This window comes from Phalacrocorax aristotelis, chromosome 13, assembly GCF_949628215.1.
Source record: "Phalacrocorax aristotelis chromosome 13, bGulAri2.1, whole genome shotgun sequence".
Lineage (NCBI taxonomy): Eukaryota > Metazoa > Chordata > Aves > Suliformes > Phalacrocoracidae > Phalacrocorax > Phalacrocorax aristotelis.
This window is the reverse complement of record NC_134288.1, coordinates 1152139-1166826: the sequence shown is the minus strand read 5'-3', so window position 1 is coordinate 1166826 and position 14688 is coordinate 1152139. Positions and strand designations below refer to the sequence as shown.

Genomic DNA, 14688 nt, shown 5'->3' with positions numbered 1-14688 from the left:
CCAGCCCCGGCCGCCGCCGGCAGAGCTCCCGCGCTCCGACTCCGCCTCGGCCTCGGGACCCGCCGCCGGCTCCGGCACAAGGTCACTTGGCCGCCCCTACCGGCCGGGCCTACGGCGCCTGCGCTCGGCCCACACATACTCACCTGCCCGCCCCGGCCACGCAGCTCCGCGGGCCGCCGGGCGCGGGCGGAGGCGCGGCAGGAGGGAGGGAGGAAGAAAAGGAGCGGGCGAGGGCCGTTCCGCGGCCCGGGCCGCCCGGCCCCAGCGCGCCAGGCCGCAGAGACACGGAAGCGGCCCCCGCTCCGCGCCCCGGGCCCGCAGCGCGGGAGGCGCCACCCGGCCCGGCCCTTTGTGCGCGAGGACGCGCGCCCGCCCGGCCGCCATCCCCTCGCCTCGCCTCCCCGCCTCGGCTCGCACGCCGCGGGCCCGCAGCGCAGGACAGGCAACCCAGCCCGCCCGGGCGCCGCCGCGCTCTTACCGAGGGATCTGTACGGGGAAAAAGGGTTAGAACGGAGCCGAACCGCGCCGAGCCCAGCGCCACCGACCGCGCAGCAACACAAAATGGCCGCCCCGATGCGGCGCCGCCGAGGAGGGGGCAGGCCCGGGGAGCCCCTCCCTCTCGCGGCCGGGGCACGTGGACAGGGGGCGCGCTCCCTCCGCGTGGCGGTGGCGGCGGTGGTGCGCGCGGGAGGCTGGGCTGCGGGGGGCGGGTCTGAGGCGCGGAAGGGAGCGCGCGCGGTGTCCCCCCGCTGCCCCGTGGGCGTGTCACTTTCCCGCGCAGCCCCGGCTCCTGCCGCCTGAGGGGCTGACCCCGCGCTCTTCCCGCGGCTGCGGTGCTTCACGGCGGCCCCGCGGGCCCTCTCGGGGAAACCCCCCTTGGGTGCTTGGCCCTGCGTGTCGGAGCCCAAGGGGAGTCCCGTAGCCCAAGGAAGCAATCCGCAGTGTAGTGTCGGATGGAGCAGTGTGCGCGCGGGAGCGTGGGGCGTTCCGGGGCGGCGGGGGGTCCAACGAGGAGGAAATACGGGCAAAACCCAGCAGCCTGACGCTTCTGGTCCCCCGTGATCCCGGCCGGCCGGCCGGGCTGTGGGCGCTCCTCCCGCACACCAGCCCTCCAGCCACCTCGGCAGCGTCTGCAGGGCTTGGGCCCTCCATGAGGGCCTGGGCCTGGGCACGGGCACAGCGCCCTGGCTGAGGGGGATCCCAACACCCCTCAGCCTGCTGGCTCCCTGTTGGTAGAGCTGGAGAGCTGGGTGTTTCTCTGTAGATACAGAATTGTATGGGGGCAAATCCTTTTTTCTTTTTAAATTTTATGCTAGGTTGAAGCCAAAACCATACTGACATGGAAGAGCAAAAATCTTTGCAAGTTGAAATTCTTAATGCCAAATTTTACAGTGTCACTATGGATGGATAAACTCTTCCAGTTAAGGTGGTTTTCCTGGCATTATCCATAATTTTCTGCTCAGAGGCCACAGGCAAGTGGATGACTGTTGACTGCCAGGTTTTGAGATCGGAAGAGTGACTGCTGTGGCCAAGGTGTCTGCAGAAGCAAGGCTAAGGCTGCAGGTATTGCCAGGTTCTGGAGGAGGGCACAGCACAGCCCCAGTCCAAGTGCTTTTCTTTCCTGTCTTCCTCCTCCCAAACAGCCACAGGAACTGCCGTCACTGCACAAAGCTGACTGCTCCCACGGCATCAGCCTCAGCCCAGTGCAACGAGCAGCGCAGGACCCAGAGAGCACAAAGAGTGGCTTAAAGCAGGGTGGTCCCCGTCACTGTACAGCAACTCGTGTACTAATGCTTCTCTGACAGAGCCTGTGAGCTGTGTGCTGGGAAAGCATGGAAGCAGAGGGGCTTGCTAAAAATACCACAACAGGAAAAAAAATGTGGCAGAAAACGTAGTTATCAGTTTGGATTTAGTGTTTAACCTGGAATCTTACATGGGGTTTTAACATTGCAGGTTTCTAGAAGCAAGAGGAAAAAATGCAGAAAGAATTGAAATATAAGGCAGCTAAAAAAGTAGCTCTAAAGTTTTGAGGGAAATAGATTTTATTTTTTTTTTACCAAAACATCAGCATAGTGTTTGTGTATTGGGTTTTCTGAGAGCACTATATTTCATTCAAGAGTTTTCACCATTTAAAAAACACACAGAATATATCTGTGTGTTTATATCTGCCATGTTTATATCTGCCATGAGAAAGCACGTGCCATAAACCACTTCCTTCTCCACAGAAATGGGTCTTTCTAGATCCCATGGGCTTTGAAATTGGGAAATAATCCTTTGTTCTGCTGTTCCCACTGAAAGCACATGGCTTTTGGTAGCTCGCAGACGTGTCTATGCCAATTTGTGATCTGTTTCCCCTTGTGCACTCTCCAGGACTCCAGCTTCAGCATCCAATGTCAGTGGCCATGGCTAACAGTATCAGAAACCCTAAGAGGTTAGACATACCTGCCTGTTTTGGCTGGCCACGGCATGGCAGCCCTCCCCAGGGAACGGCACTCCTCTGCTGCTGGCAGCTGCTATGAACACCAGTGCTACCTCTGTCTGTTCTCGGCTGTGACTCAGACAGATCCCAGCCCCCTCCAAGAGTTCCTGCTCAGCTCAGCTGGACCAGTTGGGTTCTAGTGTTTCCCCACATATCAAGGAAACCAATAAATACATGTGTGAACAAATTAAGCTTTTCCACCTGGGAAGGTTCTGTCTGCCTTCTCTGAGAAGCAATTCTGGTCTTGCCAGTGAAGCCTTTACTTCTGCTTAGTGTGAGTGGTGTCATGAACCCTGCCTGGCTTGCCAATGGGAAGCGGCAGGAGCTGGACGCGGTGCTGGGACAGGTGAGACGGACCTGAGCTGGCAGCGGGACAGGCAGGGCACCACCCTGCCCAGCATAGTGCAGGTCGGTGGTGAATGGGAGCAGAGCAGTGACAGTGACCAAATGAGCATATGTGCTGCAGCGATGGGGCAGGTCTGAGGCCAGTGGCCAGGTCGCACAGGAATGGCTGACCTGGCTCATGCAGGGACCAAGGGCGAGGGCCTGGATTAGGTGACATTCCTGAAGAAGAGGGAGGAAGCTCCCAGTGAGGCATCCTCCAGCTCTTTCCCTTCAAGGCCAACTCTACAGCTGTGCTATCAAAGAGCTGGCCTTGAGCACCGGCAGCCACACTGCTGGCACTTCCCTTGCCTGCCAGGGCGCTGAGCTTGTTGGCCAGCCTCCCCATAACTCAACAGACGATATAAGGCACATGGCAAGGGCAATGCACCCAGCCAGCCTTCTGCCTCTGCTTTGGCACCCGGGAAACTGCTCAGAAAACGCTTCTTGCATTGACTACAAAAGGAGGCCAAACCAGCACCAAGGAGGAGCAGCCTGCGAGGCCAGCCTCCATGTTTGGCTGGAGCAACCCCCTGCAGAAGACGCTCCCCTCCTCCCTGGGTGCCAACCCCAGGAACCAACAGTTGCGAAGGGGTGGCTCTGCACCCGCAGGGCTTTAGCTTCACCTGCACAAGGGCCTCTGCCAGCCAGAGGTGGGGAGCCCTCAGCTGCCTCTGCGCAGCCCACGTGGGGTCACTACAGCCCGCACGCCTGCAGAAGCGACCGCTCTACTGCCGAGAGAGGCGGCGGTGCGCAGTGCAGACCGCCAGCCCTGGCCGGGATTCAGTGAGGGCCAGCACGGGTTGGGGGGTTTTACAGACTCATCTGGACACGGTCCCTGTGCTCCACACCGAAGTGTGTGCAGCAGTCCAGGGGTGGGTGTTCTGTGTCCAGCTCTCCGTACCATGCCCCACCCTGCTCGTACTTGCTCTTGTCAGGGTGCTGCTGGGGGGTGCCAGGGGTCTGGCTGACCTCCAGGCCTGGCCCCAGGGTGCACATAAGGGTGGAGATGAGGGACTCACTGAGTCAGAGTGCCTTGCTCACAACAGCACCTCACCTCTGCCCAGTTTATACCTCAGAACAGTTTCTCACCCCTCCTTTCTTGGTCAGAGCTTCCAGAGAGGCTGGGAGCTGGTGCAAATCTCCAGGCTTCCCAGACATCCGCCCTCAGCCTGCACCCTTGGTCAGGGCAGGCACAGCCCCAGCCGTGGAGTGCCGTGGGAGAGCCACAGCACGGAGTGGACCCTCCTGCTTCGGTGCACCTGGACAACCCCCGGGAGTCAACGGGGGTTAGAGGGGAGGCTGCAGCCCCCTTCATCTCCTTGTCCTCTTTGGGGCTGCCTGCCCGCAGGTGCTCTGTAGGCCCACCTGTGGTCCCTGGGGCCATAGGGCCTGGCTATCCTGAGCTCTGCTGAATGTTCCTCCTGCTCTGGCAGTGGGGAGGTAGTACACAGCGCAGGGACACCCCAGCCTGGTATTTGGGTACCTTCATCTTCCCCAGCAGGCACCAAGGCCAGCTCATTTCAGGGGAAGCTGTACCTCGTGGCTGAGAGGATCCGATAGCTCACTGTCCTCCAGAGAGAGGGCCCTGCTCCTTCTCCATTCCCCTGCCCTCCACGTCCCCCTGCAACCCACCCACTCTTCTGTTGTTCATGATCTGAATGAAGCACCAGACCTGGCACAGATGGGTTGGAGGAAATGGAGCTATGAGTGGTGAGGAGCTGACATAAGTCACTAGTCCGCCTTTGGGAGAAGTAGTAGCTTGTAAGACCGGTTTTTGTCTTGGGCTTCTGAATACCTTCATGGATCTGGGCCATGAACCCTGCCAGCACCCAACCCCAACAGCTGGGGTCGCACCGTCCTCAGGCACAAGCTCCCTTTATGGTAGCAGTAAACACTAAGCACTTCGCACAAAGTGGGACGGCTTTGACAGTGAGAGGAAGACGCTCCAGGCGGAGGCTGGGGCAGGAGGAGCCCCTGGGAAATGCAGGTTCAAGCCTTCGCGGGCTGGGCAGAGTCTTGAGCGGGTGCCCCTTGCTTTGAAAGGAAAGGTCCAGCTGATGAGTGACTCTATGTGCCCCAAAAGTTTTCCTGCAAAGCAACCTGGAAGCACTCAGCTCTGTCAGGGTCCATATGTGGCCCAGCTCACTCTGAATGCCTGGGCTTTTCCCTGTCCCTTCTTCATGCCTGAGATGGTTCTCCAGCTGCCTGCACCCACACCCAGTTCTCTCCACCATTAACTATGGCTGACATCCTACAAGACAACAGGAGCGCTAAAAGCAGCAATGCTAGGCAGCTAAATCAGCTTTCTACATCTTATCATTCATGGTTGTCCCACAGACAGTCTGTGCATGTGCCAGAGCCTGCACCCTGCTCTGCAGAGCTGTGGCTCAGTGCCGTCTCCACCAGCCGGTTCTGCCAAATCCACCAGCGCTTTGCTGTGCCCACATCAAACTCGCGCTGGGGCAGCGTTAGGACAGGGACCCTCCAGTCTCTTCCTCTCTCTGGTGCTGCAGGGCTCCTGATGCAGGCTTGCCTGTTCCTCTGGTCTCTGTCTTCCCACAGGGCTGATTTAGTGCAAGGCTCGATGTGAGGATTACGCTAAAAACTGGCCTCCCACTGCCCTGGACTTCTGGGGAGGTGGCACAACCTCTGGGCACCTCTGGTTTGAGGGAGAAATGGAGTATCTCTGGTGGGCCAGGAGGAGGGAGACCCCCCACATTTGCAAGGAGAGGAGAGCCTGCAGGAAGCTTCTCTAGCAGGAGTGATGGTGCGTGAGCAGGATTGGTGGCTTTCTGGTTATCACGTCCTGTAAAACAGCAGGCACTTGCCAAAGCTGATCCCTACCCTCCTCCATCTCAAGCTGAACCTACAGAGAGGTCCAAAATCCACCTGTGATCCCCCAACAGCTGCCCCAAATCTTCAGGAGCTGGGGTGCAGCGGGTGCAAAGGGACACATTACCCTTCCATGACCAGTGGCAAGTCTCAGACAAGCTGCAGGTGCCTCCTTTCTACAAGGAGCCAAAGACAAGTGAGCTCCATCCCAAGCTGCCCTCTGGCACAGGGTCTTACTGTGCTGCTGGTGGAAGCCAAGAACAAACCACAAGCTCGTTGTGAGCCCAGCTGCTACTCTGGCCATTAGTTTTTTAGGCGATCCAAGTAACAAGGCAGGCCAAGTGACTGCAGGAGCAAGACCGTCTCTGAGCCTGAGCTGAAGCACTTGGTTTGTGGGCATTTTTTAATCTGCCTAAACCAGCTCATTTCAGAGCAAAGCCGTGGGGAACACCTAGACATCAGGCTGCAGACATCCACATGGGAAAGGGCTGCATGAGGTTACAATGCTATGGGCCTTCCTGCCACTCTCCCTTGCCATTGTCCCTCTCCTGAAGGCTGCAGGCCACCAGCAAGGCTGGTGCGAAGCCCCAGTGATTTGGCCAGCACAGGTGATCTTAAACCACTGGAGTGGCCAAGCAGCCCTTACTGGCTTTGCCTGAAGTGCACCAGCTTTTCCCAGTGCTGCCAGGACAGCGACTGCCCCTGGAGCATCAGCAGCGCTTGCCAGACCCAGGGCAGTAACTCGGCATTGTGTTGCTGAAGTGGCACCGGTGGCACTTGCACTGCAGCCTTGCTGCAGCATGCAACCAGTGCGAGTCTGGAGCACCACAGAGACACTCCCAGCTGTTCTGTGGAGCAGAGATGGAGGAAAGATCAGAGAATCCTCCACTCTGAACATAAAAATGTCCCAGGCGGGTCAGCCCAGCAGCCCGTCTAACCACATCTCCAATGGCAGGGACTTCACCCGGGAACCATGCGTGTGTGGCCACCTCCTGCAGCCCACCTGCAGCACCCACAGCTGCTGGATAAGGGATATTAGCAGTACATCCCTCTGTTACCCTCTGACTGCCCCTTTGTGGAGCTACTGCCCATAAACTTCTCCAATCCTTTTTTACCCTGAAAGGCTTCAGAAGATCCTGTGTTAAGAAGTGTTGTCCTTTATCTGTTTTAACCTGATCTCTTCCATGTTTCATTGAGCATCCCTTAGTAGCTGCCTGAGAGTTAAGAACAACAGAACCAGCTCACAACACAGTTTCCAACTGCTTATGTCATGCTGATTCCCAAATGTTATTTGTAAGCAGTGACATCCAGGCTGAAATCTACAGCTCCAGGTAAGCATGATCATGCTTCAGAAATTCACAAAAAAGACAAGAGAAAACCATGGAGATTATATTTATTATTTTAATAGAGGAGAGGCCGCTTTACTGATTCGTATTTACAAATCTGTTGGCAAAGAAAATAATATCCAGTGTCATTTATCAGCCTATTTTACAGCCCTGGCAAGAAGCATTCATTTGTAATAGCAGCAAATGCCTATGGTTTGATTGCCTGCTACAGCTAAGTGCAAGGAGTAACATGGATCACCTATGTGGTGGCTGGCTGCAGGTGAAGCCTGTCACAGGCATATGCATCTGCAGCCCAAAGAGGGGGGCAGGCATCACATGGCTGCTCCAGCCCATGGCAGGGGAGGACGTGGCACCCTGAGCCTGTTCAACGACTCAAAATTCCGTACAATATGGCAGAGCTGGTAACCCACTGACTGTCCACATTTCTGGGAAAGCAGCCCCACATCTGAAGTACAAGTTGTTCAGCGCTTCAGAATGGAGCTGAACGGATTCAAAGCACTGGGATGAGATGAGATGAGATGAGATGGGATGGGATGGGATGAGATGTGATAGGATGGGATGGGACGGGTGTGTGAAGCAGATCCTGGCACATTTTTGGGGGCATGTTTGACAGAGCTAATCCTGACACAGGAGCAAGGTTTCCTGGCCCACAGTAGCACCTGGTACAAGGTGAGGAACCACAACCCTCGTTCAGCTAGGCACAAACTGAATGCCTGCTGTGGAGTTCATCCGAGCAAACGTGTGCCCTGGAAACCCCATTTACGCACATCCAGAGATCCAAGTAACCAGCAGGCTCGGGGCACTCTCTGCACGTGGCACCTTATGCTCAAACTTTAGGTACAGATTTAGACATCAGCTTTAAATCTCACTGCTGGCAGGGCTCAGCTCCCCACTGCAATCAGGAGAGGAGGATCCCAGGTCCCCACTTGAAAGGGAGGAAGATGCAGAAACGCAAATGCAACCTTGGATAGTACCAGCAGACTTAGCACTGCAGCTTTTTGCAGCAGGCCTGCCTCTAGCAGGAAAAACACTTCAAAGGAAGAGAATTGTAACACCAGGATGCCACAGAATTAGAAATTGCTGCTTGCTAAGGAACATGCAACAGTATCTGGAGGCTGGGGGGAAATCCATGAGCTGCCTCTGGAAGACACTGTCCCTGCTGTGCTGCAGGGGTTTAACAGCAGCAGTGAGAACACGGAGCTGCCCACCTGACACCACTCCTACACAGGCTCCCCCACACCTCAGCTGCTCTTCCCTTCCTTCCCCTTCCCTTCCCAACCCGTCTGCAACTCCCGTGGGAATGTGAGAAGACCACAGGTGCCACAGTTGACTTCACGCAGTATCAGCATTTAATGAGCATATGGCAATGCTGCTGCTCTTCCTGGAAGGGCACATCTGAGCATAGGAGCACTTCTTACTGTTGGGGGCCTTCCCTGCTTTCTTTAGACCTAGGCTGTACCAGGAGGGTGGGCAAAACTGGTATTCAGTCCCCAGCAGAGTGGTCTGGGAAGGAACTGGTGCCAGGAAGCAGGGGGTGCCGGAGCCGTGGAGGCTGCTCTGAGCACCGTTTCAGATGGAAAGCTGGTGTCAGTTCACACTGCTTGTAGCAGAGGAGCTGCAAGGCTGCTGGGGTTACCCTTCCAGATGATACGGCCCTTGGTAGGAGGATACCAAAGGGGTTGTTCATCTGTTCATTGTCAGGTTTGTGGCCCTCCCTCACCCCCAGCCCCCGTGGCACAGGTGGGTGCTGGTTTAGCTCAGCAAAGGGTTGGTCCCACATGCTGACCACATGCTGCTGTGCAGCTCTGAAGCTGCCTAAAGGAGGTGAGGTGGACACTGCGCGGACCCAGCCTGCTAGGGCTCCCAGCTCTGTGAAGTCTGCCTATCTAGCCACCAGCAGCAGAGGCTCAAACACCTCCTCTCCCTGGGCTGCAATGCGCTTCCACTGACCAGGGCAGTCCAAGGAACCCCTCTGCCTCAGCAAACCCCCTGCACCTCCACATCCCTCTACCAGCAGCACTGTGAGGCATCAGAACAACCCTCACGCCTCCAACCAGCAGTCAAACAGAGGTGAACCAGGCTGGCTCCATAGCAGTGGAATTATCCCCAATGATGCAGCATCTCCCCAGGACCACGTCATGCTACCCCGCAGGAGTGACATCCTCCCTGAAGTCAACTCTGCCTCCAGGAGGCAGATGGAGAGTCTCACTGCCCCAGGTAGCAGCTCCTCACAGATGTCACAGCCCTTTCAATAAGCAACGAGTCCTGTGGCTCCAGGGAGGAGGGCTGCACCCCTCTAACACACAAGGCCAGGAACCATGGAATCTGGCCTGGCATGCCCAAGGACTTTCTGGTGCTGAATAGCCTGAGCCTTCCAGGAGTGCCTAGTCCTTGTCCTCAAGGTTGTATGCTGGGAGGTGCTCAGGGTGCAACAACAGCAAGGGCAAGGGAAGAAGCCTAAGTGGAGGGGAGAAGACTTCAGGCACCAGAGACTCCCCAGAACAACGTCTTGGACCCCAGGGCCAGTGGCTCAAACCATCCCTTTGATGAAGCTCGTGTCCAAGTGCACTATCAGCATGCGAAGAAAGGACATTTCTTTGCGCGTGTTCTCAAAGATAACACGAGGGTCGTCAGACTGGCAGCGCAGGCAGTTGGGGGCCATCACCATGGCCAGGTTATTCACATCCATCTTTGTTCTGCCCACATTTGATGGCTGAGCAAAGATCTGCAGGTAATAAGACATTCAGCTTAAGCAGTGGAACAGGGCAAGAGACTCCAAACACGTGGCCTAAGAAGAGGTGCAAGAACAGCAGAAACGTCTACCTGAAGGACAGTGCCCCAACAGCCACACATTCAGAGGGGAAGACTGTGTGGAAGCCTCAGCAGACAGGGAACTCCTTGCAGACCTCAACCTTTGGGAGTGGCCCCATGTTCCACAAGATCAGGAACACTGTTTATTGCTCCCAGAAGGGACAAGGCCAGCAGACCCACCTCCAACAATCCCACCATAAATACAGGTGAAAGGTCCTAAAACCCTGCCAATGTCCCACCACAGCTGTCCCACTAACTGTGCCCCGTGTGCCCCAAGCTCCTGGCCAGCGGTGGGGCCGCAGGACTGTAGGGCTGCCTACCTGCAGGAAATGTATGAGGTAACACAGCACCAGCCTGTTGAGCTCTGGCAAAAGCTGCACCACGGCCACGGCAGCATCGGGGTTCTCGTAGTTGCTGATACACTCTTTGTAGAACTGCTGGGGGATCACGGGCTCCTCCAGCTCCCGATACCACAGCTTGAGAAGAGAGGCTGGGCAGAAAGCACAGTGCATGAGAACAGCTCTAGTTACCTCCCCACCAGCTTCAGAGGCAAACTTGGCAGCGAGACTGAATGCCTCAGGAAACAGAAGGCAGAGATGAGATTCTCTGCCTTGTTGCTTGTTTCACCTTATTTCAGTCTTGGGTCTCAAATTCTCAGGCAGCCAAACTGGCCAGTTAGAGGGAAATGCTGGCTCTTACCTACCTGCTCCTCCAGAAGGTGGCTGTGGGGCTGCCTAAAGCTGGGGACAATTCGACCTCGGAGCCCCACTGCTCCCAGTGTTCTGCTATGGGCAGTATTTGGAAAGGCAGCGGAAAGGCACGGAATGAAATCCCGGTTGGGTTTTCCTGGGTACACGTCCCCAAGCAGCAGCACACCTCCCAGGCTGCCCCGGTGGCCAGCCCTCCACGCTCCTCCATGGCTGAGGCTGCAGCACACATGCCTGCCGCATTCCCATACCTGGGATGTTGGGGTCACTGAGGCCTCTTGGGATTCTCCACTGATCCACCTGCAACTTCAATGCATTGACTTCATCTATGTCACCAGGTATCCTGCAAACAGAGGCACAGCAAAGGTGTGCAAAACTGTGCCTCTGAAGCTGCTTCCAGGGCCCCAGGGAGAAGGGAGCATACACCAGAGGCAGCTACAGAAGCAGTTTCTCAGAGAGAATGGGTTGCCTGTTTTCAGACACAGCTTTAAAGTGGGATTAGAAGAAACACTTGTCTCCTTCCCACTATCTCAGACATCAGCTATCATTCTGTCCTCAGGAGTGATTATTTTCTGTAATGAGGCCTCTCTGCAGCATGTTCAGTCCAAAGGTAAGAAGCATCTCTGGCTAAATATACCAAGATATTAGAAACGCTTACAAGGCAAAGTTTAGTCTTTTGCTAGCTACCTTAAATCGAGTTTAGCTACTGAAAAACTAACACAAGTCTTAAATGAAACAAACAAAAAAACCAACAAAACCCAAACCAGAATCCCTTAAGTTCACCATACAGATTCTTTGTCTCTCTTGACTCCTCACGTCTTTGTGCACCATCAAGGCTGATGTGCTCCATTTGATGAACTGCTCTGCAAGGAACTCAAGAGCTCCTCTCTTCCCCGCACTGGCCAACTACTGCTGTTGGAGTTGATAAAAGTTCAATGCCTTGCCTAGCTATGTGCTCTCCTAAGTAGTTCAAATCACATCTCCACTGTCCCCTCTGTGCTAATGCATTTGCATTTAGCATACTTTACGAGGCGATTCCTGAACCTGGGAAAGGAAGATGATCTGCAGAGGAGTGCTGTCCTCAGGGAAGAGGAAGTACGTGGTGGTCAATCTTAATTTCTCAGCCTTGAGGACTGACATGTGGGAAGCTCAAAAGTAACACAGCTCCCCAAAAGCTCACCTGAAAATCCCCTCTGTCTGTTCTCCTCCCAGAGCCAGGACCTGCTGCGATAGTTGTGTCTGCACCCAGGGCAGCTTGTTACCCGGGTACATGTCCTGCTGCCGCAGCATGATTTCCTCCAGAGAGCTGCCGAAGAGCGATGGCGTCATGATGGCGTTCCTGGCATGTGCTATCTCTTCCACTGTTGGTTTACGGAGGCCCTGAGGACAGAGAAGAGCTCAGTACAGCTGTGGCACAGACAGCCCACAGAGAAATGGTGACCTGGGGGTGGTGGTGGTGAGTGGCCAGGATGCAGAGGGCTGCCCACACATGTGGACACCTTGCTGGCCTCCTGGCAGCGCAGCTCTTGCTCTGCAGCCTCCAGCTCCTAAAATCAGAGGGGGTTCAACTCATCAGGCCCAAGAGAAGCAGAGAAACTGCTGCCTGTTGGCAGGAGACTGCTTTGGAGAGTTTGGGCTGTTTTTGCAGGGATTCTGTTGCTGTGTTTTGCACATCATAGGGACTGCTCAAGCTGTAGCTCTACCTGCTGGCGCAGAAGGGAGGAGAGATGGAGCTCAGCCTGTCCCTGGCTGTGGCGAGGTCAGCAGACAGCGCATGTTCACCAGCCCAGCACCAGCCAAGCGAGCGCTTGGCCATGGGACAGCTGAAAAACAGCCATTTGGAGAAGGGAATTCCAGGTAGGTCCAATTCCAGGGAAAGCTTCACTCTCAGAGGTCCTAAAGCTCTCTGAAAAGTGGGCAGTGGGACCTGTTGCTTCTGGAAGACACCTGACACTTGAAAGGGGCTTTGAATCTCCCCTGTCAAAGATTTGGAGAAATGCAGAGTGTCATTGTAGGGGCGGCAGGCTGCCCAGCACGGTGGCCATTCAGCATTGACCCCGCGGCCGAGCGGGAGGCGCGGTGGGTAGAAAGCTCCCACCGACCTCTGAAAGCGGCAGCCACCGGGGCTGCAGTTGTGTGCGATGCGTGTCTGGACGTTTCCTGTCATGCCCCTGTGGGGATGCCGTGAGCCTTCATCCCTCCCGAGGTATTTCAGCTATTTGCTTGCTGTACACGGAGTCCAGATGGTGGGGAGGCCCCAGAGGTATTTGCAGAAATAAAAGACAACATGATCTGGCTTGGAGACCTAGGACGGACAGGCTGGGGCTGCCTGCCAGCTTTCATAGCCCCATGCAGAACTGTGCAGAGGAAAGGGAGGAGGGGCATTTCCAGACAGCGCAGAGCACAGGGGCTCCTCTCTGTGCCAGCCATCTCTGCTATGTGATTTTTTGAACTGGGAATGAAGAGCTCTGCAGTAAACCAACTGCAAGACCTGGCCCATGCAAGCTCTCAGTGGCAAAAGGAGACTCTTCCCTCACCTGCAGAAACCAAATGATGGGCAGCCCCTGCACAGACAGCTCCTCTTACCCTGGAGACAGGTAAACATCAGGTTTGTCCTCCACATCCCTAAGGCCAGCGAGTGCCCAGCTGCACAGCTGCCAGCACGGCAGGCACTGCTGCCTGCCAGGAGGATGGCAGGACCTGGGCAGCAGCCTCCTCACACACATTCACAGGGAGACAAGCCCTGAGCAAGCCTCCCCCACTCGCTCTATCTCCATTTCCCATCGCTGAGTCAGCAATGACCTGCAGGAGTCAGGGGACCGCCTGCTCTGGGACCTGGGAAGCAGAGTGCCGCACAGGCAGCCTACAGGCCCCGGAGCCAGGGCAGCCGCTCACCTTTTTGCCTCCGGTGACAGCCACTTTCTGAAGTTTCCGGTAGCAGTATTTGGCATAGGTGCTGATGGGCAGACCTGGCGGGAAGGAGAAACAGGTGGTCAGCCCACAGCGCTGTGCACCCACCACACTGGAGCCCCTCAGAGAGCACCAGCGCACACCGGCACAAACAGCCACCCCCCTTCTGCACAGTCTGTTGCACGGGCAGGGCAAAGAGACTGCCAAAACCTCATACCAGGTGCCCCGAAGCCTCCTGGCCCTGCAGCCCCTGATGGTGGCAGGCACCATCAGTGCAAGTCAGTGCTGGGCTTGGAGGGATTCGTCTTCTGAGTCAAGGCTCATAGCTCTGCATCTCCCACCCCTACTCCTGCAGGTCTCCACCTCTCACACAGGTAGCCTGACCCTGACTCAACACAAGGCGCCTGTTCGTCATTCATAGCCCAGGCATGCATGCGAGCGTGAGTCCTCACTCCCAGCAGCGTGGCTGGAGTTACATGGCTCACAGACACAGGGCTGGGTATTTTTGTAGTGCCAGATCTCGGCCAAAGAGCATGCAGAGCCAGCCTCCTGCCAGGAAAGATTTCAAAGTGTTTTAAACAAATTGTTTACAATTCAAGAACTGCAGTCCTGGGCTAGTGAGAGAGGCAGCCGCAGAGAAAGGTGTGCAGGGCTGCAGAGTCAGCACCAGCACCAAGAGTGAGTTCGGGACACAAGGAGAGGCACGGGAAGGTGGCAGGGTCTTTCCCATCTTCCTAAAGCCATGCAGGCAGCTTCCTCACTCTCCGGCCTGCAGCCTTCTCCAACCCAACCTCGTACTGTGAGGCTGGGGCATCCTCTCCTATACGAGGGAAACTGGACACACTGGAGCTTGGGAGCTTCGCCACAAAAGCTGCAGCCCTCTGCAAGAACGGCTGCTCCAGTTGCGCTTGGTTCAGCGAACTCTGAGAGCGAGTGGAGCCAGGATTCACAGAGCTAATCCCCGTGTGACACCAAGAGAAATATTTGCACTGACAGAGCACTGACTGCTGGGAGAGTTTTTCCAAAACCATTGGCCTTTTGTTCTTTTTCGAGTCAAACTCAAATTGCCTGCTGAAAGCAGTGAATAGATCTGCCCTATTTGATTCCCTGCCAGGCTCAAAGCTTGCAGCACAGTTCAAAATACTTGTGGCTTTTAAAATCTACATTCTGGTCAGATGCTGCGTATTCCAGATCAGCCTTACACACACCCTACAGCTTA

General features: G+C 55.9%; 2 protein-coding genes across 5 annotated transcripts in view; both read right to left on the bottom strand.

The window, feature by feature from the left end:
- PHF20 (PHD finger protein 20) overlaps positions 1-705 on the bottom strand; it is a 77499-nt gene extending 76794 nt beyond the window's left edge. For both annotated transcript variants that reach the window (XM_075109008.1, XM_075109009.1), the window contains exon 1: positions 479-705. The gene's annotated coding sequence lies outside the window, so the exon portion shown is untranslated. The remainder of the gene's footprint in view (positions 1-478) is intronic.
- A 6377-nt stretch (positions 706-7082) lies between these two features.
- Positions 7083-14688, bottom strand: part of LOC142063995 (rho GTPase-activating protein 39-like) — a 59848-nt gene continuing 52242 nt past the window's right edge. For 2 of the 3 annotated variants that reach the window (XM_075108480.1, XM_075108478.1), the window contains 5 exons: positions 13455-13528; positions 11740-11939; positions 10811-10902; positions 10179-10342; positions 7083-9772 (listed from right to left, as the gene is read on the bottom strand). In XM_075108480.1, coding sequence (XP_074964581.1) covers positions 9572-9772; positions 10179-10342; positions 10811-10902; positions 11740-11939; positions 13455-13528 — 731 coding nt within the window. In that variant the 3' untranslated portion in view covers positions 7083-9571. Of the gene's footprint in view, positions 9773-10172; positions 10343-10810; positions 10903-11739; positions 11940-13454; positions 13529-14688 lie in introns of all 3 variants that reach the window. The other variant, XM_075108479.1, reaches the window with a different exon arrangement.